Consider the following 26807-nt stretch of genomic DNA (forward strand, 5'->3'; position numbering starts at 1 on the left):
TGAATCACAGAATATCTTGAGTTGAAAGAGACCCACTGGGATCATCAAAGCTCAACTAGTGGCTCTGCACAGGACAAACCCAAGAGTCTTACCATGAGAGGTCATTGAGCAGCAAAAAAAAAAAAAAAAAACTTTTAAAAATAAAGAGAAAAAAATCATTAAGTGATAGAAGGACTTTAGTCTGACAAATGGCAGTAAAACCTCTAAGCAATTATCAATGTCAAGTAACTATTTAAACATTAATGATGTTAAAGAACAAATTTCCCTTTTCTCTGAAAAAGCAACACAAAAATCTTCAGTTAAGAAGTTAAGAACTGTCATTGAGAGTAACTTCTGCTTTTTTATTGTCACTTCAAAACACTTTTTTTCATTTAGTTTTGATTTAAGTGAGAGTCAGCTACCTTTCCAATTGTGTGAATTTTTATTTTATTTTTTATAAGGTAATGCTGTATTTAAAAGAACAACAGCAACAAAATCCAGCAGTTGAAATCAGACTGCTGGCAGATTTCTCTGCTAAAGCTGCAGAATGTTCCCCTTAGACTTTCTTTTCTTTTGGCACAGTACCTGTGTTCTCAGAAACTGCACCTCTTCTGTAAGCAGGTGCTTCTCTTTGAAGAGCTGATTCTGTTTGTTGAGCAACTCCACTAACTGCTGGGCAGTGGCCTGGCAGTGCTTGTCAAGCTGCTGTAACCTGGAAAAGAAATAGATAAAAGGGTTGCACAGCATCTGAAGTTGGAGTTCACAGAAAAAGCTTTGATCTTTGCACTGGTGGTGGCAGCACCCAGCGTTCAGGCTGGTGGTTGGGCTGAGACTAAAGTATTGCTCCTAGGATGGGCTTTAAATGTATTTTCACACCTTAAATTAGCACTTTAAAGGTCTGCACTTTTAATTTAGAAGCTTTATGAGGACATGACAGCAAATTTGCTTTGCTGTGATATCAGTAAAGATTGCAGGAGTGTATCCCAACACCTGTAGCTAAGCAAGCTGCACACTCTATATCTGCTTCAGTAAATGTCTTCTTGAAACATACGCAGTAGCCCAGATGATAAAACCAAATACCCAAACTCCCTGACAAACTGGACCCGAAGTGACAAAAACTTCTGTTTTCTGTCCACTGCTCTTTGCAAGCTGGTCAATGTCCAAAACTCATTACAGAACATAGCACTTATTTCAAGTAAGCTTAGTGTTAATTAAGCATGTCAGCATAGATCCTTTAACAGTCTAACAGGGATTCCTGGGGAAAGATGTAAAGAGCCCATCATTCCAAAGTCCCTCCTCATCAGGGGCTGCAAAACAGAGGGGAAAAGCTGGCAGGTATCAGAAGAAACATGCAGAGGATTTCTGCTTACACTGGAAGAATATGTGCCTGAGTTGGGACAACAGTGCTGTAAGACAGGTCAACTGCACATTTATTTCTTTAATCACAAAAGCAGGTATCACTTGTTATTTCTCCAGTGACTGTTTATTACTCCTGGCATCCAGTCAGAAGCAATTTCCAACTAATGTGAATTTTACATTAGAACAATATTTTTTTAGTAGATAATCACAGGTAGCCCATGCAAATTTCAAAAATATTATTGGACGCAAGGCCTAGTGTGCTCTATTGTGAAGCTCTATGTCCTTTCAAATAAACTGCTGTGAATGGAAAAGTCTTTAATTATGGAAATAATCAATTACACTTTTCTGCTTGTAACTTCACCACCCATTGTTACATTTAGATTGTCTCCTTGAGCAGAGGGAGAAGATGACACAGGCAGTGAGCTGGGTTTGACCAGCAGGCCACAACCTTATCATCTGTATCTCCAGTGCTTGACTACAGGTTTAATAACATACTGATCTACAACTCTGGGCCACAATGGATGAAAAGGGTGCAGTTCTAGTCAATGCAGATCTGGATCTGTGAATTCCCAAATTCTGTCTGCCAGTCTGCTCTCCCAAAACTGCTGCCAAGCTGGCCCTTGGTCCACACACTGGGACTCCCAGCCTGCTCTGCTGCGTTTAGCTCCTGAGGACAGGCTCTGGGCCCTCTCACAGTATCTGCTATTACGTGTGACATGTGCAGCACAGCCACACATTCCCATATGCATTGTATCTGGCCTGCCTGCTGATCTCGTAAATGATTCAAGATGAGAAATGAACAGCTCCACCCACATTCACTGTACTTCCCATATGTTACAACTGCACATCGATGCCTGCCATCATTTTTACAACTGGGTGACAGAACCTTCTGCACATTTTGCTAATACAAGTGAGGGAGGTTGCACGGTCGCCACGTTCACTTTGGCAACAGCACCTACCAGGCAAATGTACTGTGTCCTGAGCATCTGAGTGACCACTGTGCCCCTCCTGCCTAAATGAGATCATTTTTCCACCAAAGTGTCAAGATCTGTCCAGCTGGGATGGCATGCAGCTGCTCCCCCTTGGCCTGGCCATGTTGGAGGACAGGGACTGACACCATGCTCTGTCACATTACTTCAAGGCACAAGGTGAAAATGTAGCTTGTGAACCATGGTACCATGTTTGAACTATCCACAGGACAGCCTGGCACTAAGGAGAAAGCTCCCAGTCAGTAGTAATAACAATATCCTTCACATAATTTCCCATTAACCCCTTCAAACCAATCCCAATTTCTATATGGAGGCAGGAGACAGTTCCATGAGATGAGTGGTTCCACAGAAAGAGAACACAATCGAGGCATCATAAGCTGCAGTGAAAGCTTCAAGGTAAATGTTTTGCTCTGATTCTCAGTACCTGGAACTCATAGGCAGCTTTATGTTAGAATGGCTCCAAACTACCCTGCTTTTTTTGTGCAATTACAACATGCAGAAGACTTCACATGGCAGTGAAATTTGCATCTGAGACTAGGCTATACCCCAGGCTGTCCAGAAAAGAAGGGAGAAGTGATAGATAGGGTTTTGTTATGCTTTGACAGGTATGGCTAGACAATCACTGCAAGACCCTGCAGAAATGGGGTGAAACATCAAACACAAAGGACAGCTTTGGCATCAAGGTGAATTCCACCTGCAGAATAATCTTCTGTTTCATCCAACACTCCAAAGTTGTACTAGCACCCACCATGTTACACTTCCCCTTATGTGTGGCCTACAGATAAAAACAAAAGCTGCTTTCTTTTCTATAACAACACATAGCTAAAGCAGGAGCACCCGCAGGACTCAGGTTGCAAGCTCCCTGCCCTGGGAGACTCAGACCCATTAATCCACAGGCAAACCACAATGAAGGTAAAAGCTGACATAACCTGTCAGCCCTCCTCTGGGTTTTAATGTTGATTTGAAGGAAATTAATATGCAATGATCTGTGGGCAGTACCCATTCACCCTGCAGTGTGTATCAGTCAGTCCTTGACATAGTAGAGGCATTAAAAGGTTATTTACTCTTTCAGCATAGTCAGGTTACTGATGTAAAACGTTTTCACTTTACTCCACAGAGCTGGATTTGCTGAAATGGCGTGATTGGATTGCAGCAACCTGCAGCAGCTAAATCACCAAATCCAATAATCATGCTGCACTTACTGGCACACATCTTAATTAGGTTTTAATACAAGTAATCTGATAACTACTTCTGGCCAGCCAGAGCGGAGCTGTCAGTGCTGAAAGGGCTGTTGTTGAGCAGCTCGGCCAGCGCGCTGCCGCGGCTGCCTCCCCGCTGCCCCTGCTGAAGCCCCCCATCTGCCAGTTGCCATGGTAACACAGGCCAGCCCGTCACCCCAGCAGTGGGTGCTGCGACCCTCAGGCACCCCAGGGCAAGGGCTGGGGCATCAGCCACACAGGGGGGCCACATCTCTGTGGGTGAGGGGTGCTAGGCCTGGCTCCTGCTGTCCCCCAGAGTGACCAAAGCCCAGCACAACCAGCACACGTCATTGTGCAGCAAACTGCCCTTAAAATGCATTTGTCCTGTCAGGCCAAGAGTGTCAAACTATGAGTTTCTAAGGTTGCTCCTGCATTGCTCATTTGCCTGAGGATCAGGGGTGGTTCCTGGTTCTGAGTGGGAAAACCAAAGACCATGCTGGAGACCTCTGCCATGCTGCAGAGATGCAGCTGAAGGGTGATCACTATGATCACACTTAGTTCCTGACACAGATAGATCAGGCATTACCTGAGGTCATCTCCTGCTGAATGCAAGTCAGTGATCAGGCCTGCTTTGCCTATATGATGATCCTGGTGCCAGACTTGCTGCCATCAAAGAGTTAAGGTGTATGGCTGGTGCTCACACTGAGCTTGTTTCTGCAGTCACAACTGCCCCAACTGCTGTCACTCCCCACCCCCTTCATGGGCATGGTAGGACAGATCTCCTCTGCTTTCTTTCTACCTCAACTCTGCTACCTTTCTGCCTTCCCTTTTCATAGCAGATGTGATGTTGTTATTTTCATTAAGGCAGAAAAATTTATGTTCACTACCTCTTTGTATCTTGAATCAGCTCTGTGAACAGCTAGGATGTTGAAACCAACAATGAAATTATTACTCACATGAGAAACTTCACTGTGGTTTATAGCACTGATAAAATCACACAGTAAATTTTGAGGTAAAAAAATTAGTCTATGTATTTAGAAAGGCAGACAAATAGTAAATTAAACCCTGATGTTTCACTAGTGTCCTAAATTACTGTTTACTTAAGATCTTGACCCATAGATCAGTGCCTTGAAACAACCTTAAGTGATGAGCATCTCAGAGAAGCCTCCACATGCTCCCAAAATTTAAATAGGAATATCTACAGAGACAACCTATCCTTTAATTGAACTGCATTCTCCCACCTGGCTTCAAAATCAAAACACTTGATGCACCTTTTTCATGTTAGTAAAAGATAAAAAAAAGCATAAGGGGAAAAACACACAGACCAAGAAGCCACCCTGTAACAGTGAGTAGGAACTAAAGGTGGTAAATAAGCCTCCTCCTTTCTGTCACAGTGGAAGTCCTGACTTCTAACATGACACAGACAGACAGTTCAGGGCATATTAAAAAAGTTTCCATGGAATTTCCCACCCTCTGGAACCCCTATCATACTTCTGTTGCCACAAAAAGGACAAGACTGTCATTTGCTCAGGCAGAGCAGATCTACACCACTTCTAGGTTAGTAAGATAAGCACTTGCCCATGCTACAGGCAGAACAAACTCATCCAACTGATGTTAACAGATGGTAACTAGAAGTTAATATCCTTTGCACAGTTTGGAACTGGACACCTAAGGAGCAAATGTCCACATTTTACCATGAACCCCTTGACCCAGGTGGCTTTGTATCACTCATTTTTTTCTTCATTTTATATCTGTTGGGTAACATTTAAATTCTCTTTTACTAAAGACACTCTCAATTTTTCCACATACTTTTAAAGTATCTATAGTATATAATTTCTAATAAGATAACAATATTTGCATGCCACAACAACACCTGCAAATAGGGTTTAATTAAAAGTTTACATAGGAGCTTCCCCTTTGTTTCAGATGTCACCACTGAGTATTAGAATATGTCCTCACTTCCACAGCTGGCCCACCAGGTTAAACAAATAGATCATGTAGGAAACCTGAGCCTGGATCTATTCCTGGGCTTCTAATAGCTCATGTCTAACATGCTGAAGAGAACATTATCAGCCTGCTCTTCAGTAGGGGGGTGTAGCAGCTGGGCTTGGCCACTGTGATGACCACTTTTGGCCCTACTGGGTTTTGACAGGAAGGAAGAAATGAAAGAGAGTGTACAGCAGGCTGGAAAAGATATGGGTGAAAGCTTCACTAATGTCTATTTGTGTCCGAATCCCCTGGCTGAAGATGAGGCTTTTCCTCCTTTAAAGGAATACAAATAGTAAGACCTTTGATAAGAATATGAACTCTGGATCAGGTCTGCTCTAGAGAAGAAATAGTTTGGGTTACTATTTTATGCTTTTAGTTGACAAGTATGAAGTAAAACAATTCTCTAGATCATCTAGGCTAGTAATTTAGAATGCTGAAAAATACTGTAGAAAAAAAAAGAGAGAAGCAGGGCTCAAAGCAGATAACGTTACAGAAATATATTGAATTGTATTGTCAGACTCTCCTTCTTTTTTTGTTTTTTGTTTTTTTAAAGATGTTCACCTCTCTGATTTTGTTATGTGCCAGACAGAACAGATTTTGCACAATTTCTCAGTCATAATGGTAGGAGACACATACCCCACTAAAGTTTCAAAAGTGGTCTCCTCATGTTTATAAGATATGTATTTGTACTACTGAAATAATTTTCCTGTGCTTGCGTCACTAGTTACAACAATTTCTGTACTTTTTATAAACATGCGCTTGATTTCCCCTACTCCTTATTCCAATTCCTCCCATTTTGTTTATTACCAGACAAACTGAACCTGTACAAACTGCTAGCTAGCGTCCACATAAAGCAATCACTGTATTCAAGCTGTAGACACTGAGAATTTTTAATGCCCAATCTGAACTCTTTCCTTCACAAATACTTTGCCTTTAAAAAGAAATTCCCAGCATGAACCTCATCAGAAGCGACATGTAACAGACAGTACATGTGGTGTCTGGGCAGGCAGCAGAGAATTGAAAAACAAGTCTTCACTTTTTCTATCCCATGGCATGTGCAGAATGTACATGTGGCCCAAGCTGACATCAGGCATTTGAAGCAAAAAACCTGCTAAAAGCATCAGCTTCTGTTAATTCACTTTGTCAGATATTGTCTTAATTAAAAAAAAAAAAACCCTATCGCTACAAAGGGCAGTGCAGCTGAGCTACAACTGCTTCAGTTGTTCTGACAGTCGCAATTGCAGGCGCACAGAACAGCTCTGGGTTCGGCCCTGCTGTCCTCACCCAGCCCAGACCCTGGCTGCAACAAGCAAGGGCTGCAGGCACTGAGGTACCAGCAGAAAGCTTATCTCTCTAGCTATCAGTGCCTGCGTTGGAAAGGTAAAATGTTTCTCGCTAGTGACCTTGCAGATGAGAGGCCAATAGTGCTGGCTACAGTCCTTCTCATTTGGTTATCTGTAAGGGAGTCTTTCCAAGTTTAAGGATTACATATCACAGTCCTTCAAAACTGTTCTACAGCACAACCCCAAGGCTGCTGTAGTGCATATTTTGACTACTACAAAAATAAACTCTAAAAATATCAAACACAAATTGTTAAATATCTATGGAGGTTTTGCTTGTTAGTTTTGTTGCTTTACCCCCATTATCCTTATTTTCCACTCTAGAGGTGCTCCTCCTTCCAGTTCATTTCAAACAAATGATTTTGCCTTTAAGCTCTGGCAGGCAACACACGTTTGCTTGTTTTTCCAGCTTCACAGAGGGTTATTATGGTTCACATAAATCACAGTCAAACTAATGATAGTTGTAGGATTTGTACAGAGTTAGTTTTATGCTTGTGACACAGAAAAGGAGGAATATGACTTATATTGGTGACAGATAATTTTTTCTGTGCAGCACATTCAGATAGATGTCTTAACCACAAGAGCTCGTTGCTCTCCATCCACACAGACCAGATTGCTTCCATTTGAGAACTTAGTCCAAGCTCGGCCTACTCCCCTTCTATTACAGCTCTACTTTTCAAACTTACTCTAGGAAACAAAAGGGAAAAAAGGGGCATAAAGATCTAAGGAATGGCTGGGAAGGAGGTCAAGGCGGGCAGAGGAGCCTAGGGTGTGCGTGAGAGGCAAGAAAGATCAGTGCTCAAGATCTGCATGGATACACCCAAGGGACCTGAGGAGGGTTTGGCCTCTGTTTGCGCTGGCTGGCCAAGCAAGCTCCCACCTGACAGGGAGCTGCTGCTGGCACGCAACACAGCACTTTGGAGCAAGGCTGTACACCTGGGGCCAGCCCCATCTCCCCACGTTCCCCAGTGCAGCCATAAACCAGCTCTGCTGAGACTGAAGGGAGTCACAGCATCAAAGAAACACCATGGCGGGTGTAACACAGGAGACTAAAGATAGGGAAAATGGTAAGGTAATTTTGCATTGCAAGGGGCTGAGAGGAAAGCAGTTTCATCCTGAGAAACCACAGGTTTATTTAGAAAAATTAGAAGAGCTGGAGAATCTGAGCAGTATTATCAGCCCACCTTCACGAAGCTCAGCTCTTGTGAGCAGAGAGTCCACTTGGTGTTTTGTTTTGGACTATATTTTAAAACTGCACATGAAGTTAGTGAAACCTGCAATTGCTTAGCAACACTGAAGGGAAGCATTTCACAGAAAATACATCTTAAAAATGCATTAGTACATTATAGACAGTATTACACTCTCTGTAAGAGACTGACTATTTTGTAATTTATATGTGCATTAGTCCAACTGTGCTTTAATTTACTGCAAGGTGAACTTATTCATTGCTATGAAATAAGGGAATTTTATTGTTGTTTTAGAGGCAAATATCAGTACAGTTATCTTCAGGAAAACCATTAACGCCTCCACAATAAAGAATACAACTGCAACCAGGCAGTTTGGAGATGAGTATCAACACACCCAGACCACAGCCAGTGCAAAGGGTCAATAATGCCTTTCTGGTGAGAGCAGCTTAGCTTGTGGATGAGAATAGCAGCTCCAGAGCCCCTGCAATAGCAGCACAGGGCTGTCAGCAATACCACACAAAACAAGCACTAAGGTGGCTCCAGCCTGGCTCTCCCATGTCACAGTTCAGCACATCGGTCAGTGGTTGCTGGACCCTGCACAGACATCCCAGCTTGGTAAGAACACCAGCACCTTCCAGCAGAAAGATTCCTCCTATCCACATGTGCATGCACAGACTCTTCTGTTGGCACCACATTTTAATTATAGTGAAAAATTCTAGCAAAACTATCAGCTTTTTCTTTGCTACAAATTGAAATAAATGTTAATAGCTTTCTTGACACATATTCAATGTAACTATATGAGAAGAATATTTTTCCCCTTGGATTACAGCAAAAGGTCTTGCTTAGTTTTTTTAGGCAAATTATACTCTTCTCATACTACTTCCCCACGTTCTCATCTTTCAGTGGTAAGCAGTGGTAACTTTTATGAAGCAAACATTTAAACAAGCAAGCTTAGAAGTCTCAATATGCTTTGGAAACTGAACATTCTCACTTACATAAATGAAAACTAACTGCCTTAACTTTCTAGTAGTAAATTAAGAAAACAAAGCTGTGGCTCTTTGTTCAAAAATAAACCATAGGGTTTGTTCTTTTCAGTAGGGATAGAGAAGACAAACACATGCAATTTGAGAACAAGAGATCTACCTGCTATCAGTCAATTACTGTCTCTGTAGACATGGCAACCTCCGATACTGTGGCTGCAGCACAAACACATCATTACTTAAAATTTCTTATATGGGAAGCCCAGAGAAAATGCACATTTCTCTGTTGGTGAACTCACACATGAACATGGGCAGAAAGCAGTCGGGGTCTCTGGAAGGCAGTGAAAGCTCAGCAGGTGCCTCAAGAGAGCCCGAGGTCCCCGCTGGGGCTCACTGGTCCGACTGCTCCTCCTCAGCAGCCACCACAAGAGCCTTCCAGGGAGATGCTGGTGGTCTTGGCACCACTCCTGGTGGACAACTGTCCACCTCACACCTGGCTCAGCCTTGGCTGAGGCGAGGTAATGAACAGGCCGACAAAATGAACCCAAGCCTCCCTCCCGGGGGAGGCTACTTTTGATCAGTGTGGAGCAACATATGCAGGCTTGAGCAGGGGGGCACGCAGGCAGCTCAGGGAAAAGCGTGCGCTGCTGTAACTAAACTGCAGATTAAGCTGAGCACTGCTGTTTCCTAAGCTCCAGATAAGGAACCTTCTGGAGAGCATGAAAAAAATTAAAGTGAAAAAAGAACGATCATTGTAATTTTACTTTTAAATTATTGTGAATCTAGGCTGCACTAGAGCAGCGTTTGCCCCAGTTTAAGGCAGTGTATTTTTCAGCAAAGATTCTCATAGGGAAGATGCTTTTCTAGTTAATGGTTTGTTTCTAATGTCTCTGAAACCATAACATTACCTGCTCAGCAAGTATTTACCAACAAATGAATGTTTGGGTGTCCCTCATGTTATCTCCTTACTTAAAAATCACGATATTGGGATAATAATGTACTTAAAATCACTTCAAATAAAATAATCCTAATTATTGAGCTTCTGTACTGCAGCATCAGGGTTTAATTTCCTTAGAAACAAATGTTATCAAGGAGAAAAAACTGCATTTACAGGTCTACTAAAAGGCCTGATTTCATTGAAACATACAGAGGAATTTAGAGTTCTATTCTCTGACAGTAGAGAAATTACTAAAATCTATTTCTGTTATGGATCTGGATACAATAGCTTTCATCTTGATCCAGACATAACTCCTATGAGCTGTAATGTGAACTACAGACTCCTGTAAAGCACACAAAACCCCATGAAATGCTCAATCTTGTGTTGCTAAAAACTAAAGGAGTTCTGCCTTTAACAGAAGCAGGCCCCTTGTTTGCATAAAGAGCACCTTGTCAAACAGAATACAAATGCCAAGCTGGTACATTATAGCCACAAGCACAATAGCTCCACTCTTTTTAACTAAGCAAATCCTAGAGAGGGCAGTTTTCCCCCAAAATCTTGGCATCAGTGACAAATTTAGTGAACTGATGTCTCAAAGTGTTCACGAAAGATGCGGGAAATTTGCAGAGGGGCATGAGCTTTTAATTTCAAAGAGAAAGGAACTGTATGTTTTCATTGTAAAAAACGAGAGTGTGAAAAAATCCTAAGCACACAATAGCTCTCTTTCAAGTATAAAGTTCAGAATTACATCTCCCAAGTTTCCTGTACGTTAAAAGAAGAACACATAATAATGATCTAAAAATCCTTCACAAAAAACCAACAAGCAAGGATGAAGCAGTACTCGCCTGGGGGCCAATTGCCTCTCCAGCAGCGGTAAGGCTGTTACTAGGCTTGCAGTACCATTTGTTCCATTACACAATCTCCTGAAGCCTTTTACAGAGAGCTAAAACAACTGCCTGTACCAACACGACACATGGCTTTCCATCCCGACTCTTTGCTAATCCAGACGCTCCAACCATCTTTCTTTAAGATGCCATATGGTTGGCAGAAGCCTGTAGATCTAGCAGCACATCTGCTTGTATGTTACTTCTCCCCTCCAACTCCCCCCTCCACACCACAAAAGAGAGAGCAAATAATTATTTTACATGTAACCAATTAAACTGCATTTAAAGAAGACAGGGATTATTTAGCTCTAGATATTTTAAAAATATAGATTGTCGCAGAAGATCATTTGTCTCTCGGTGATTTGGGAAATACAGTGAAACAAAACAAAGAAATGAAAGGCACATGGGCAAAATGATCCCTGCATTTGAATTATTTAAATGACTGCCATTCAGACCTTATGCCCGAAGATTTATTTCCCATATTAGTGTGCCACTGAAGAAGGGATTGAATTTGCTCTCTGCTTTTGTCAGAGGTGAATCCGACAAGCAGACTAGGAAACTATAATACACCAAACCATGCTTTGTTAAGCAAGCAGAGTGAGTCTGTATGCTAATGACTCTGCAGGAATACAGTGACACACTGATTTTTTTGGTGTGATGAGCAAAGATTATTCACACCATAAAAATCCTGGTTGCACTGGCATGCAGGCATCCAGGTTATCTCTTTAGAATCCAGACGCCAAGGAAGACAGGCTGCAAAAATAATTTTGTTTGTGATGAGTTATCATTTGTCCATTTATGACATAATGGACTATAACAGAAGAGAAAATATTCACTTTGGAGCCTGAAATTAAAAAAAAAAAAAAAAAAAAAGAACCTAGAAATTCAAAATAAATGTTCCTATAAAACTCCCACTGACCACTCTGTGATGAATAACCATCTTAGTTAATGAAGGGCAGGCAGAGATAGAAATATATAAGGACAGACTGCACAATTTTGCAACTGCACAGTTCTGTCTGCTGGCAATTTGCAGCACCTTTTGTTCAGAAACACTATTTCCTCGAACTTTTCCTGCATCACTAAAATAAGACATTAAAGAGAAAAAAGATAACATTTCTACCTCAAATGCTGCTCACATGTATTGTTCATGCAGTTATCTGTGAAGCACTATGGAGCATAGGAGCATGCAGCACATGTGCCTGTTCTAGCAAGAACATCTTCTTTTCCAGAAGAACAGAAACTAAACATGCATTTGCTCCAAACAGTCTCCCTGCACCAAGTCTCCATTGCAATGTGCACAGAACATTCCTTTGCCTTCACAAAAACAGTTTTCCTTACAATATGGGATTGCTCATGTTCAACTACACAGTGAACAAATTGTTTTTCCCCTCAGCTATTTAGGAGTTAGAGTTCCTACACAAATGATGGCGTCCTATCCTCACAGAAAGAGTCGACCAATGTTGAAGATTTGGTTGAAACCAGCATTTTTGAGGACAATACAAGGTTTCCAAGCTGTTTGTTTAAGGCTAGTGCTTTCCTTTCCCCTAGTACTCTCTGTCTCAAGGCTATTTAAAATTTCATCAACATTGCTTTGAACAGTTTTATACAAAACCAAAATTAAAAAGACATTTTCTCCTCCAATAATTACATTTTTTCTCTTTTTCTTAAGAAAAAGACGACAGAAGTTCAAAACACACTTGTATTTCAAAATTTAAAATGTGGCAATGTATTCAATGACGTAGCAATTTAGCTTAGTTTAAATTTGATAGGGCTTGATTTTCCAGTTATAATAAAGAAGTATATAAAGGGTATTTACAATAACAAGAAATATTTATAACTAGAAATTAGGATTTCAGTTAGTTCTATGCACAATATTCAAAACTTAAAAACTATGAAATGAAGCCAAAATATAGATAATAAAATCAACAAAACCCCTCTCCAGCCTCTTGGGTTAATCTCTTCAGACCTTCTGTGTTTCACACATATTTCTGATCATTGATCAATTTTCATTTCAGGTATTAATGCCCAGGCTTGGCCCACTTGCCCCAATCCTAGAGGACTGTAGGAGATGAGACAGAAAATTATTTTCAATTATCTGATTGCACACATTCACTTCATTTATTTTCCTAGATGAGGAGTGTCTGTGTGGGTCTTCGCTTTTTCCTGAAAGATTCTTAACAACTCAGTATCACTTAGAGTTGAAAAATGCCTATCCTATCCACTGTGTTGCTTTGGATAGCAAAGCAATAATCAACCCAGCAGGATGTCTCCTGAACATATCAGGTCAAAACCAATTGTCTGTGACCACATCTGGTATGTCTGTGCACACCAGCTGTGACTGAGGTTCCAGAGGAAGGTGTGCTTGGAAAGCTGGCTCACAGACTCCCTCACCCCATCCCAATCCCTCAGCAGCAACATCCAGTGCTGGCCCCTTTCAATAAGAGTCCATACAAACATCAGAAACAGAATTTCAGAAATAGGAAGCACCGCCAGCAGAAGTCCTTCGCATGTGTGAAACATGCATTTGATTAGGCACTTCAGAATTGCAATTTACTTTTTAGGCAAGAAGTATGGTTTTAGATTTAGATATGAGAGAGAAAACTAACTTTGTATTTGCGCTATGACTTCCTGTCCAAGAACTGGTGAATAAAGGAACCGTGAGCAAAGTCTTCACCAAGACCTGCTGCAAATGGACTGCTGTAGAAATAATGAAAATGCTGCATATGTTCTTATTGCTTGCATGTTAAGAAAAAAAAATAGTTTATTCTCCTGATAAGCAAGGGAAATAAAGGTGCAGTGTATGTCAAAAGCTTCTCCCTTGACTGCAGAGTGTAACAACTGTTGCTTACCATGGCCACTATTAATGATTTCCAATAGAAAGTGCCAATAGGTTCACTGGATTGCAGTCTGGAACGCTTAAGAAACAGGCTGGGTCTGATGAAGACTCTGCTACCATATCTTATCAGATCTTTTTGGGTTTGTTTGGGAGGGGATTTTTGGAATGTGGGGTGTAGAGTGAGGTTTTTTAAAGTTTTAAAGAAATTACAGTTCTTATTATATGGAATGATAATGATTATATGTATAGGTTTAAAGCTTCCTGTATTCATCTTCTAGGTATACCTGAAATAGATATAATATTGATATAATATTATAATAGTATTATATATTATTATATAATAATAAAAATATATTGAAAATATATATTGATATAATAATTGTAAATAATTCACCCAGTTTTACTGGGCACTTCATTTGTAAGTTGTAGAAGCAACAGAATTTCTACAGTGATTTGTAGAAATGACAGAACCCTTTTCCTCTTTTGAAACAAAGAGAAACAGGGAATTGAATGTAAAACCACTTCAATTTGAAAAGGACTACACGGGGAAGTGATGATATTAGCAAGGGAATTGATTTCTTCATGAAACAACCACATGAATGCCCTTAGACATCCATTATCAAAACAGAAAACATAGAATCACTACACTCATTACATTACTTCATACTGGCATTTTTAATTTTGTGGCTCCTGTTTTAGTATAATTTCTAGTTCTTGATGGTGACTCCATGCACTTAATTTTAAGAATAAAATAAGAAAATATACCTTTAAGGGAAAATAGGTAATCAACCAGGTATCTGAAAGACTTCAATTAACATTTTGACAAGTTTCATGGTATGCAAACTCTAATGTAACCAATTTTTGTGAATTTAACTCCTTGAATATGAGAAAGCAAATAAATTACAAAAATGTCCAAGGTGCTCTGCAGTACTTAAGTTCCAAATTTATACAAGTGTGAGCTCTGGAACCATTTTTTTGGCTCTTAAACTTTGCCTTCCTCATCTGACACACACAGATTCTGGAAGTATTCAGCCTTCACATGGCAGTTTGTAACACACCAAGTGCACATGAACAATACATGCCCTGATGAATTATTTCTTACTCAATAATGACATGTATTTTACCATATACAACTATTGTGACCTATTACTGCAAGTTGCACTTGCATTTATTTCTAGAGCTTTGCAGTGTTTTGATTTCTGAAATTTTACTAGCAATCGGATGTCTCTGCCACCACGGCATCGTTATAATCAAAATTAATAGGCCAAGACAGTCTTCTAAAATTAAATTCTGGTCTGAAAGGTACATTTGATCATTTGGGGATCTCTCTTCAGATGCTGACAGGGAGACAAGTGAGCGGATGTAGAGAGAATCTGGATATATGGTTCACATATGGGCCTAACAAGAGCAATCTCTTCATATAAAGACACTATTTCTCATGCTAAGTCTACCTTGTTTTCTAATCTCAGCTGAAAGGAATGCTGGAATCTGGGGCAGTTTTCCGCATCAGAGTCTGTTATTTAACTGTCTGATGTCAGAATTCTTGTGTTTTCACAGAACCTCTGTAGTTTGGGGTGGTTGTTTTGCTGTATTTTGGGAGGTGGGTTGTTTAAGATGACCAATGCTACAGCCTCTTAGAAATCTTATTCTTCTTGGTTTTTTTTCTACCCAAAGCACCCTGAAATTCATGTACCCTGACAGATACAGGATTTTTAATTTTTGGGGGGTTTTTTCACTGTTATATTAGAACTACGAGATTACCCCTGATTTAGGAAACCTGGTATTTGGTATTGCCAAGTATGGGATGTTTTTAAGCACAAGTCCTTCATCTGAGTCTAGATCCAAAAATACAGGTCCCAAGCATAATGCTACACTAGCTGTCATCTAGGGCTTCCTTTGTACAGCACAGAATCCAGGATGGCAGCACAAGGCAAAAGCACTGAGGAAGAAGAAAAAAACAGATCTTGGTTGCTAAGCTAGCCTGTCATGTAGCAAACATTTGTGTGAAGCCACACACCATCTGACCCAGAGGATCAGAAAGCTACAGCTAGGTTAAAAAAAACCAAACAAACAGGACAAAGGAAATCCAGAGCAAATATGCAGAAGGTAGGATGTGGACCATTGCTCATTATGGGGAAATCTTTTCTTTTGATCAACGTACAGCTGTACTGGAGGTACCTGAGGTACAAAACTTTGCTCAAACGGGTTTGGAAGAAAAATGCCAACATTCATTGATGCCTGTAGCTCATAACAAACAATTTCACAGCTCTATCTCAGAAGATGTTAGACAAGATTAGTTTAGTACCAAATCCACATAGCACACAGATGCCCTGAATCCAGCAATGTCATGATCTGTAGCACAGCATGGTTAAAATTGAAATACAATGCTTGGAGGAAAACAGCCATAGTTCCCAACAAAGTGCTGAGAAGTCTCTGTTAGCTGCCACAGCTCAAAGCATTCATAGGATTGGGAAATTACCAGAACTCATGTTTAATGGATTTAAATAACTGAGTAAAACCAAACACAGCAGCACCTCCAAGCTGTGCAATCCCAAGCAACAACTTTGAGATAAAAAGCACTGGAACACAGAATAGAACATATGAATGTGTGAGGTACTGTCTAAGCTTACCTCAATTTAAGGAAAGTCCTCAGACAAGGAGGTTAAAGGCAGAAGTTGGTCCTTAAGGCTGTGAAATAATTTTGCAGTTAAGTCATTACAGCAACAAAGGAAGGTTTGCAGGTACCTGAAAGTCACATGGTTCACAGACCATTCCTCATTTAGTTCCCCATCACCAAAAAAAAAAAGAAAAATTCTTTTTAATTCAGTGTCCTAATTAGGATGATAATTGTAAAAAATCCCAAACCATCACATTTGACAATAAGAACCTATGTGTTTACACCCAGACTCTTTTGTAGCATATTGTCAGGAGAAAACTAACTAAACTGAACAATGTACCTACTAGCTCTACCTCACCTAGCTGGGGTCTGAACTTGATTCCAAGTTTTGAAGGAGTCCAAGCCTTTTGAGGGAACTCAGCCAGCAATTCAGGCAAAGATTGCTTCAAAGGAAAAAAAAAGGCTTGATTTTTCCCCCCTTTTTCTTTGTCCTCCTCTTTTCTTTTTAAATAAAAGCAACAGCTCCGATTTGTGAGCACAGTTTTGAAAGGAAGGGAGAAAACAGCATTACAAATAGCAAGCAAAGCTTTCAGTTTATGAATCTACTAATTCATCCATGAAATATCCAGGTTGCCTTCATCATCATTTCCAAAACACCATATTATATAAGGTAACAATGGAATACTAGGCTGGTCTGTTTCCCATATTTTTAGTTGGCTCAGCTGGAAAGTGAATGCAGGCTATTGCCCCAGGATGAGTGAATAATTTAACTCAAATGCAATTTTGCACAAAATTACTTTCACAACTGGAAAAAAAAAAGACCAAAAAGAAAAAAAAAGAGCATGACTAGTCAGACTCCTTGTTCTTGTTAAACATAAGAAAATGAGTTTCCTTCCTCTCCCCCCCCTGCTAAACTAGTATCATTCACAAAGTTTAGTTGACAGTGCTGCTGTTAAATCAGGGAGGTATAAATCCTGACATCAAAACACCAAGCTTTTCTGTGCTAGAGAGGAAATTACCCCTACACAAAGTGTCAAGTACAAAACTTAAGCATTGCATCTCTGACAGTTCTGCACTGGCCTGGTTGAAATCTCTGCTCAGGAGTAAAATTTATGCTGAAATAGATGCAAGACAAAATCCCCAAATTGTAGACCGATAATTTAGAAGAGGTCTGTTGCATGTGGAAATGGTTTTGATCTTCAGATCATAAACTCCTGGAGGCACAGATCTTCTTTAATTACATGACTACAAAGCACCATGTGTTTCCATTATGCTATTTAAATAATAGATTTAATTTGAATTTACATTTGTTGATGTAAACATTACTGACTGTAACATTACCCTGCAATCTGATGCAGAAAGTCACTGAAGTATTAGCAAAAAATTCCTTCCCAAAAAGATTACAAAGGAAAGAATCCCCAACTGTGCTATTTAAAAATATGAATAGAAATTAGCTAAATAGAATAAATTTTAGTGGAACAGAAATTTTAGGATGATATTTTCACACAAACAACACTAACAACTCAAGTAATTCTAATTTTTAATTCTGCTCCACAATTATCTATTGTGTTTATGGGACCAAATGAATTCAGATGTTTCCAGCAACCAAAGTTCCACTGGTTATTAAAAGGAAAGAAAGTAGCATGGGAAGGATCGCTCACTTATCTTGCAACACTGCTTTAACCAAAGTACAACTGGGGGACTCTGCTAATGTATTTAACTGTCAGGATGCTATCAGTTCTGTTTTTTATCAAAATTAATTTAACCTCTGTTTTTGCATAAATAGTCCCTGTTGTTTAAAACTTTGGGGCTGCTTCTGTACATCAGGGAGGGCTCAAATGAAACAGGGTGTGTTGGGTCCAGAGAAGAATTCAGTGAAGAACAGCTCAGCTGGAAGCATTTGAATACAGTAATATATTTCCCATGCACTATTAATAGAAAAAACCCAAAACCAAAACATCCTACCCAAAAAATCAGAGCTCACTATTGCTGTATAAAAAAGATTTTAGTTTTGTATAAATGACCTGCAAGCACTTCTAGCAGATGTTATAATTGTTTGTTTGAGAGAACCTAGGCTAAAAGATGAAAAACATCTACATGCCATAAAGACTAGAGAAAAGGTAGTAATATTCTGTAGAGATTGTATTGACTTTCAGTTCTGAACATATAACTCACAAGACAACTGAGCAAACAAATAAGTTGCATGAAAAATTTTGAACAAGTAGAGGTTTTTGTTCGCTGTGTACATCCACAATAAATATTTTTTCAAAAGATCTAGAAATCTTCAGAACTTTTCCAGAAAATATTCCCTCTACATGTACGGTTGGAATACCAAAAATTACATTAAACATAAGAAAAACATAAAATGGTAAAAGAAAAGCACTGCAAGAATACTTTTAGTATTTTGTCTTTGAAGTCTTTATCGTTTTCCATGTTACTTGATGGTTTTTTTTGTCTGGTAGTATGTAAGCCCTCTAACCCATTCTTTCTTTTCCTTTTGTCCTTACACTAACCTGCAGAAGGAATGAGTGGAAATATAAGGCCTTCTGTCTGATCTAAAAACTCAAACAGAGAAAAAAATCCTGAATGTAAGTAAAAAGATGATGGGCAGACAAAAAACAAGTAAGTATTTAAGTGCTAGGTTTGAAAAAAGACCCCTTATTAGATCCAGATCACCATAAACAGTCCCAGCAGTGGGGAAACACTCAACACTGCAGATGAAGGATCAAGAGGAATTCACATAATCTTGGGGTTTTGATCACATCTTTAACAAATGCACGTACTTATGGCAAGGTACTCTGGAATGCAAAAATTTAATTTAACAAATATGAGAAAAGCATAATATTGACAACTTTCTTAATACTTCACACATTGCAAAGACAATCACTATAACTTATTTTGCTCTTATTGTTGCTCACTTCTCCATCCCCAAATCTCAACTCTACAACAAGAAGGTAAAACTCTTTGTAACAACCAGATTCTCCTTACCTACTTGCAGTTTTTAAATCATGTTCAGAAAAACGCAGTGAATCTGTAAAAATTGTTATTCATGAGGGTACAGGCCTCCCATTTCAGCTTACAGCAGTTACCTAAATGATTTTAACACGAACTGACCATTTCCAATATGCAACAGGTAAATCTCTCCTTTTGAAGAGTGGGGAAAAAAACAGCTGAAGTTTCTTGAAAAATTACTTTGGTAAATGTACAAGTTCCATCAGATCTATGTTATAAAAACTGTATGACCAAGCCATAGACACTATCTTTAAAATATCAAGTCAGATATTAATAGGACTTTAAGGAATCACCACAATATATTTACCATGAAAGCAACTGTTCTAAGACCTAGTAGCTGGCTGTTTACGACAATACTTAGGTGACCTCAGAGAAGTCAATACAACTACTTTTTCAGTCAGAGGTGCCTTTACATTTGATGGAGACCTTGAAGAACTGGGCTTTCATTAAAAAGTAATGGAGCCCTTCTTCATTTAAATCCATACATGAAGGTACCATTTCTGGCACAGTAAGTGTGTTATAAGCTCCTGGACTAGTTACAGGAGTAACTATCAACATTCAGTCTCACAGATTACAACATCATTATTTATGCTGATATTATAGAGCAAAACCAAAAATCGTACTTTGAAATCTTTCAATATTTCAATTTAGTGTCTGTAGAGAAATTCTTACATTTTTTAATATGGAGGAGTAATGCTGTTTTGATCCTTGCCACAGACTATTGATTTTACATATATTTACATGAAAACTACTGTGTGAACTTTTTGTTTTGCACTACCTTTCTTAGTAACAATAAAAAAGACTTTGTTTCTTTTGATACAGTTTAAAAACAGTTCTGTAAACACAGAAGCAGCTAGAGATTTAACATCCTTTTTTGCCCATTCTCTACCTCGGTACAGAACACTGAAATGAGTATTTCAGTAGTAGTGAATTCCAAAAAAGCGCTTTTCCTCAAAGGAACTTTATGCTCATAATGTTTAGATCAATATTGAGATAATATTTAGAGAATTTCATTGTCCACTACCATTAAGTTCATCTTCTGCTTCTTTCTCTGTCAACAAGAGCATCTCGTAGGTTAGGACAAACATGGCTTTGTTCACCTTTGCCTAAGGCAATACAGATTTGGAAGCACAAGCCTTCAATAACTAACTTCCACAGAACATGTAACTATCCCAAATACACATCAGGGCTAACCTAGAAACTGCTTCCAAGATTCTCCTACAACAGACTTACAAGCATTTACCAGTCATAGTCCTTCTCTAAGATGGACCATACAAAACACAGTAACACAGAGAAAGGAAAATATGTCCAAGAAGTAGTGGTCAAAGCCCTTCTCCTCCTAGAGGTGCCATAGGACTTCTAATATGTCAGAATAATACAGGATTGTTTTCAAAAGGGTTTTGCCTGAAAGACTCTCAAATATTTTAGGCTGGACTGTACACTGGACTGGACTCATTCTATCTGAGTCAAGCAGACCTTATTGTCACTTGGATCTTCTCTTCCAGGAAACCTGGAATTTCAAACACAATCCTTGGACAACTGACCATCAATCCATTTTAGAATAACCAACTCAGTGAAGATACCTGTACTCAGCTTTAATATATTTTTCCATGTCAATCACAACTGCAAAGAGTAAGTAAGAGGTGTACTGACTGTTGCCTCATTGTGATCATTACAGTGTCCTTTTATGTTCAGAGACAGTGCCACATATAGAAATGATGGATTTAATTTCCAAGTTGTATTATAATTATCTACTCCTTACAAAATGAGCAAAGAACTATGCCTTGGTCAGAGAGTTCAGCAGGGCACTATCACAAATAGTTGTCTGCTGCGATTACCCTTTCTGACATGAAGCTTGGACTTCAAGTCCTATTCTAATTCAGTGGCTTCTACTTTTGTTATTCACTACCAATTCCTCTGCACCCAGCAATGCCAAGAGGTCAACAATTAAATTAATTCAGAATACATCATGAATGTAAGAGTGACCCTATATTATATCTTCATTTTTTCCCTTTGATCATCCCTTTATTTGACTGCATTTCAGTAAATTATCCATGTAGTTTTTATTTTGACAGCTCTCTTTACAGCAGTAAAACAAAATGTGTGCATTGCAAATGGCAAAGATTCAAATTTCAGCTATGTTTATCCAAAATAGCACTGAACTGCTTCTGTACTTATGCTATACTGCCTACAGCCTTACGGAAGGGGAGACAGATGGGATGAATTTAGCAGGGAAACAGCTGTGGCTTGAAGAAGAGACAAGCAAAAGTTTTGCTATCAGGCTTCATTATGTATCAAGGTACCAGTAAAATGTGTATCCGTAAGGCAGCCAAAAAAGTGTTTTTCATTTGACTAGTGATAATTACCTTTTCTCAACAGCTGACAATGTTCTAAGCACCATTAAATAGGTATAATAATTAAGCAATAAGATAAGACAGGCAGTGCCTTGCTGGGGATTATTGCTCGCCTCGGGTGTGTTGCGAGGCACAAGGCTGAAGGGTGAGTGACTTCAGCCACCCGAGAAATGTAATAATCCCTCAGAAATGCACTGCCTGGAGTGTCTTCTTGCTATTAAAAATGGAAATTTAAAAAGGACAAAATGCTAGACACATTTCCTGTGGATTTTATTGACATGGGTTAACATCACAGGAAGTCAATGCAGAAACTCCATTTCTGCCTAGCCTATGAAAGTCCTTTCCCAAGGACACATATGTCTCTGCTCAGCTTGTTTGTGCATTTTATTCATAATACTCATTTGAGAAGCACAAGTATTTGCATCATCTCACACATGTGTGACAAGGCACAAAAGATTGTAACAGCCTTCAAAATAGTAAAAGTTAAAAGTGTTCTTAAGTCATGCACTCCCAAACATTCATTCTGTGCAATTGCCTATGTTTGGTATCAATTTAAAGACAATTTTTTTTTTTTAGTTCTAAAATTGTGTGTATCTCTATATGCACATATGCATTTTTTACTATATATACAAAAGGTCAGCCACTCAAATGATCAAAGCATTAAGGACAAAAGCCAAACAAAACAACTCAAAACCCCCCCAAAACCTTTTTTGACTACATGCAAGTCACATAGCTGAAACTAAGGCAATATCTCTGGTAGTGTGGGAAGTGCTAGTGCAGCACTCAAAAAAATTACACCGCTTTACATAAGCCGAGAAAGTTTACTGTCATTTCAGCCATGTCACTGAGACAACTGGAGACCTGAAACTATTTAGCAACCTTGACTTGAATCAAATCAGAATTCTAAAGACCACTCAGAATCAGGCCCCAAGTAATGAGATATATTTGGGTCAAGAATCCACTTCCATCTGTAACTGAAGGTGGAATCTGGGTCTCTGAGGTTAAAAAAATTTTAAAAATTTAAAAATGTCCTTTCCCCTTTCTTCCCCTCCATACATGACTTTACAGTTCACAATAGAACAAGTTAAACAAACAAAGAATAATCTTATTATCCTTTTCCATTTCTTTCATATTTTCCATCATCACTACTTTACTCCAGAACCAATCTGAGAAGCCCTGCTGAGAAGCACACAGAACACTGTCTGGAGTACCCTAGAAATACAGATGCTAAGTAGGTCTTATCATACTGTCCTTCCTTTTAGACACTTCCATAGTCTCTATTTCACTAAAACTTTTTCTACTAGCAATTGAGGGGTAACACATTTAAGACCACATTTCTAGAAACTAGCCCAGTGCCTGTTACTATTTAACTGCTACCAATTAGCACTATCACAAGGCTTAATAAACACAGTTATTTTTTAGCATTTAATTTCTTATAGGATGGCAATTTTTTTGGAGCGCACTCAGAAACTGATAATGAATATGACTGGAGCTCTGGAAGTTCAAGTCAGAAAAGAAATAGGCAAAATAAAATTTTATCTGTGTTTCATCTGACAAAAACACTGAAAAAACCTGGTCCCTGGTCTCATAATGCATCAATAAGCACTTAGTGAAAGATGGAAACAAACAGCATGATAAGAAAATATCCCACCTTCAAGTGCAACATTGGCATGGAGCTAGTGACATAAGACACATCAAGGCTAAACAGATTTAAGAACTAAAGGCTAAAGAAATTTAAGAATAGGTTAGATTTATATATGGAAAATGAGAGTATCCACAGTTAGATCAACTTCCAGAGGAACAGTATTGGATCCTGCAGAAGCAATCAAAACACTGAAGTTATTGGGAAAAAGCAGTCTTCCAATAACCTTGCAAAACTCCATCACTTATGATATTAAAACATAAATTATCATTAGATTTGTGTCTCCTTCTCTTACAATAACCTTGAAAGGAGGCAGGTGAATAGATTTTGTTACAGAGCTGGTAAGTTTTCATGACACACGACGCACTTGCAAAGCTCTTTAAATGTTACTCATCTGTCTTCATTTTCAGTTCTCCACTATATGGGAACGGAGGGTTTTAAATAGCCTTTGTCTGAAAATCTCAGAATCATACACAGCCATCAAAACTAGAAAGAAATCTGCTACCACTTAAAGTAATTTGCCACATGGGTTAATAGTTAAATTTTACTGTAATTGTGAATTCACTGAAGACTTAATAGGAAAATACCAATTACAGTCAAATATCCCAGCTAGGTATTTGCTGCTGAACTACTGCATAGTGGTAGTCTCACTGTGGTTATTTGAAAAGGGTTTGGGTGGGTTTTTTGGTGTGGTTGTTTTTTTATTATTTTTCTGACACATCACAAGGATATCACAAAAATACAGTACAGAAAATGAACTTTAAAAACGCAGATGGAAAGCAATACGGAAGAAAGAAAAGAAAGTGATTATAACAGTCAGAGACTTCAGGTTAATTTTTTTAGATGGTCAAAAACATCAAAATTTGTTAAAGATTGTTAAATGTTTTAATTGGAACATGGATAGTTAGGGTTGTCCTCCAGAGTTTATACTACATTGGAAAGACTATTACCCTTTTGGAAAGGTAGAAAACTTTATTCTGTAATTCTGGGTACATTTGAGCCGGTAACTTAAACAAACTCAAGCTAATTTGAATGACCAAGACAGATGTGCTTTTTGTTGCTTTCTCTTGCCATTAAACAACTATGTTTTTATGTTCAAGACAGCAAAGGAGCACATTGACCCAGCCTGCTCACTTATTTCTCATCTCTGGGGAAAGTGGTGAGGGAGCTGGTCCATAACTACCACCTTGGACCAGAGGTGTTACTACCAGGCACTGAAGGCAAAGTATTTTAAAGAAGATATGCCAGTGGTGAAAGGACAAATTGGTGGATTAACATAATCATGTATGACCACCAGAAGCAAACCTTATTCAAAATTAAAACCCTTGCAGGTGTGTAGCAAAGGTAGGAGAATAAAATGGGGCTCCCTGGAAAACAATGGGTGCATTTCTATCCAGTTATGCACATCTTTTTCAGTGTCAGTTCTGATCTGCACAGCAACAAGAATTTCTAGATCTTGCCGAATCAAGGAGAGTCTGGGCTGAGCTGTCAAAGACATCACCTTTATCCACCTCCATTTTAGAGGAATCAAGAATGCTTCGTTAATGCTAAATTAACATTTAAATTTGAAAACCAACAACTGTGCTGACAACAGAAAGTAACAAGAACAGCCTGGAACCTTATGTTGTGCTGTTTTATATCACACATATTTCAGGGCTTTTTACATTCCTAGTAGACAAGAACACAAGCTTACTATTAGTGAGCTGTAGGCTTTGACTCAGTTCATGATGGCATGAATATGAACTATCCCTCTTCTGTTTTGGAGAAGGCAGAATACATTAAAGTAGTAGGGTAGAAGATACTCTCAGAAGTGGACCATTACCAGACTCTTGCAGAGGGGGTGTAAGCCAGAGAGTTGGTAGCTGTTGAGCACAGGAACAAACAAACCCGGCTATTTTCCCACTTAGCTTTTCTTTGAGACATGGACTGATACAACCTTCCCAGATAACATCTTCCAGTTCCTCAAGCAATAAAACTGTGGTGGCCAGCAGTCTTGATGTGCAAAGTGAACACAGACACTGTGACTTCCCCTCTACACCTTCTTCCTCATATTGACTGTATTGCTATGCAATTAAATCAAGTGCAACATTAACTAATCCTTAAAGAAGGCACTTCAGATAATTATCAGCCCACTAACATGACCTCAAATGCAAAAAAAGGCTGCAACAAATTCAGAAACAAAAGGAATATATAAGGCCATGGAGAGGTAATTGGAACATGAGAAACTGAAACATAAGCTAGATCAAGCAGTTTTGGTCACATGAACCCTAAACTCTTTGACAGTTCACTTTTTGATTAAGGAAATGCAATAAATCTTACCAACATTAACTTTAGCAAAACATTAAATATCATGCCCATCAGCAATTGTTAACTAAGTCGTTGACAAGTATCTGACTAAAACAAAGAGCACAGCAAACAGGAACAATTGAAAGGGAAGAAGAATTCTCAGAGAATTTCTTCACATTTAAACAGATTTTTGAATATTTTGAATTATGACTCAGCACAAAAAAGGAGGAGTAGGCTGATAAATTTAAGAGACGTTATCAGCTTTGAGAAAGTCTGTGATACTGCACAGAAAGAAAGAGATGACTCAGAAGATTGAAACAGCAGACACAGGAGGAAAGTCTTACACTATATATTCAATGTGTTCTCAGTTCATAGTAAAAGTCTCTGCTGAAAACTTGAATTTACTTGGGAGAAAGACGTCCTGGATGCACTTCTTAGTGTAGCTGTCAGAAAGGCAAATGTGACTGTAGGATTCATCAGTCAACAAATTTCTAGTAAATATATAAATTCTATATATACAAATATATTCAAATGTCCCCATCCAAGACCCAAGAGTGTTATGACTGCCCATATTTAAAAAAGATCAACAATCAGAACACCAAGGTGATGAAGAGCTTATTGCAAAAAGAAGAACAAGGAGGAACACTTTACTTGTAAGCAGAGGTAGGACTGAATAGACACATCCATGTCCACAATTACCAGTGGTAATTGCATTACCAGTGCAGATTCTTTTGCAGAACTGCTTGTCCCAATTTTGGCTCAAAGACAAGTAGGTACAAACGAAACAGAGATTAATTCAGACCAAAAATAAGAAGGATCCCAATGAAAAGATCAGTGGACTAAGTTGTCCAAATTGGAATGGTGAGGCCTACAGAGGAGCTCAGTACGTTCTCAAAGAAATATATGTGTGTATAAACTATATATAGGTACATATATTTTAGATACACACACTTGGAAACAGATGAACACAGTACTCTGTGACCTAGAATACATCATACAGAACATTATTAAGTTTCCTAAATATCTCTCTGGAAATTGGGTAGGATATTCCCCTCTGCTTCTTATTTGCTTCTTAAAGCTGAGAACTTATTTGCACACAATTTTGCAGCATTTCATGAAAATCTTGTATTTCACTCTTTGTATACTTCAATTTTTCTAACAGCTAAGAAAATTTTTGCTTTGAATGTCTACTGTTTATGTAGTTGGGGAATAAATCC

General features: G+C 38.8%; 1 protein-coding gene across 7 annotated transcripts in view; it reads right to left on the minus strand.

Annotated features, from left to right (window-relative positions):
• Nucleotides 1-26807, minus strand: part of SDCCAG8 (SHH signaling and ciliogenesis regulator SDCCAG8) — a 106319-nt gene that overhangs the window by 5849 nt on the left and 73663 nt on the right. For all 7 annotated transcript variants that reach the window (XR_010027132.1, XM_063151933.1, XM_063151932.1 and 4 more), the window contains one exon: nt 565-691. Coding sequence is in view for 6 of the 7 variants with exons in the window: in XM_063151933.1 (XP_063008003.1) it covers nt 565-691 (127 nt within the window). In the remaining variant the exon portion in view is untranslated. The remainder of the gene's footprint in view (nt 1-564; nt 692-26807) is intronic.

The sequence above is a fragment of the Melospiza melodia genome, chromosome 3, assembly GCF_035770615.1.
Source record: "Melospiza melodia melodia isolate bMelMel2 chromosome 3, bMelMel2.pri, whole genome shotgun sequence".
NCBI classification, from domain to species: Eukaryota; Metazoa; Chordata; class Aves; order Passeriformes; family Passerellidae; genus Melospiza; species Melospiza melodia.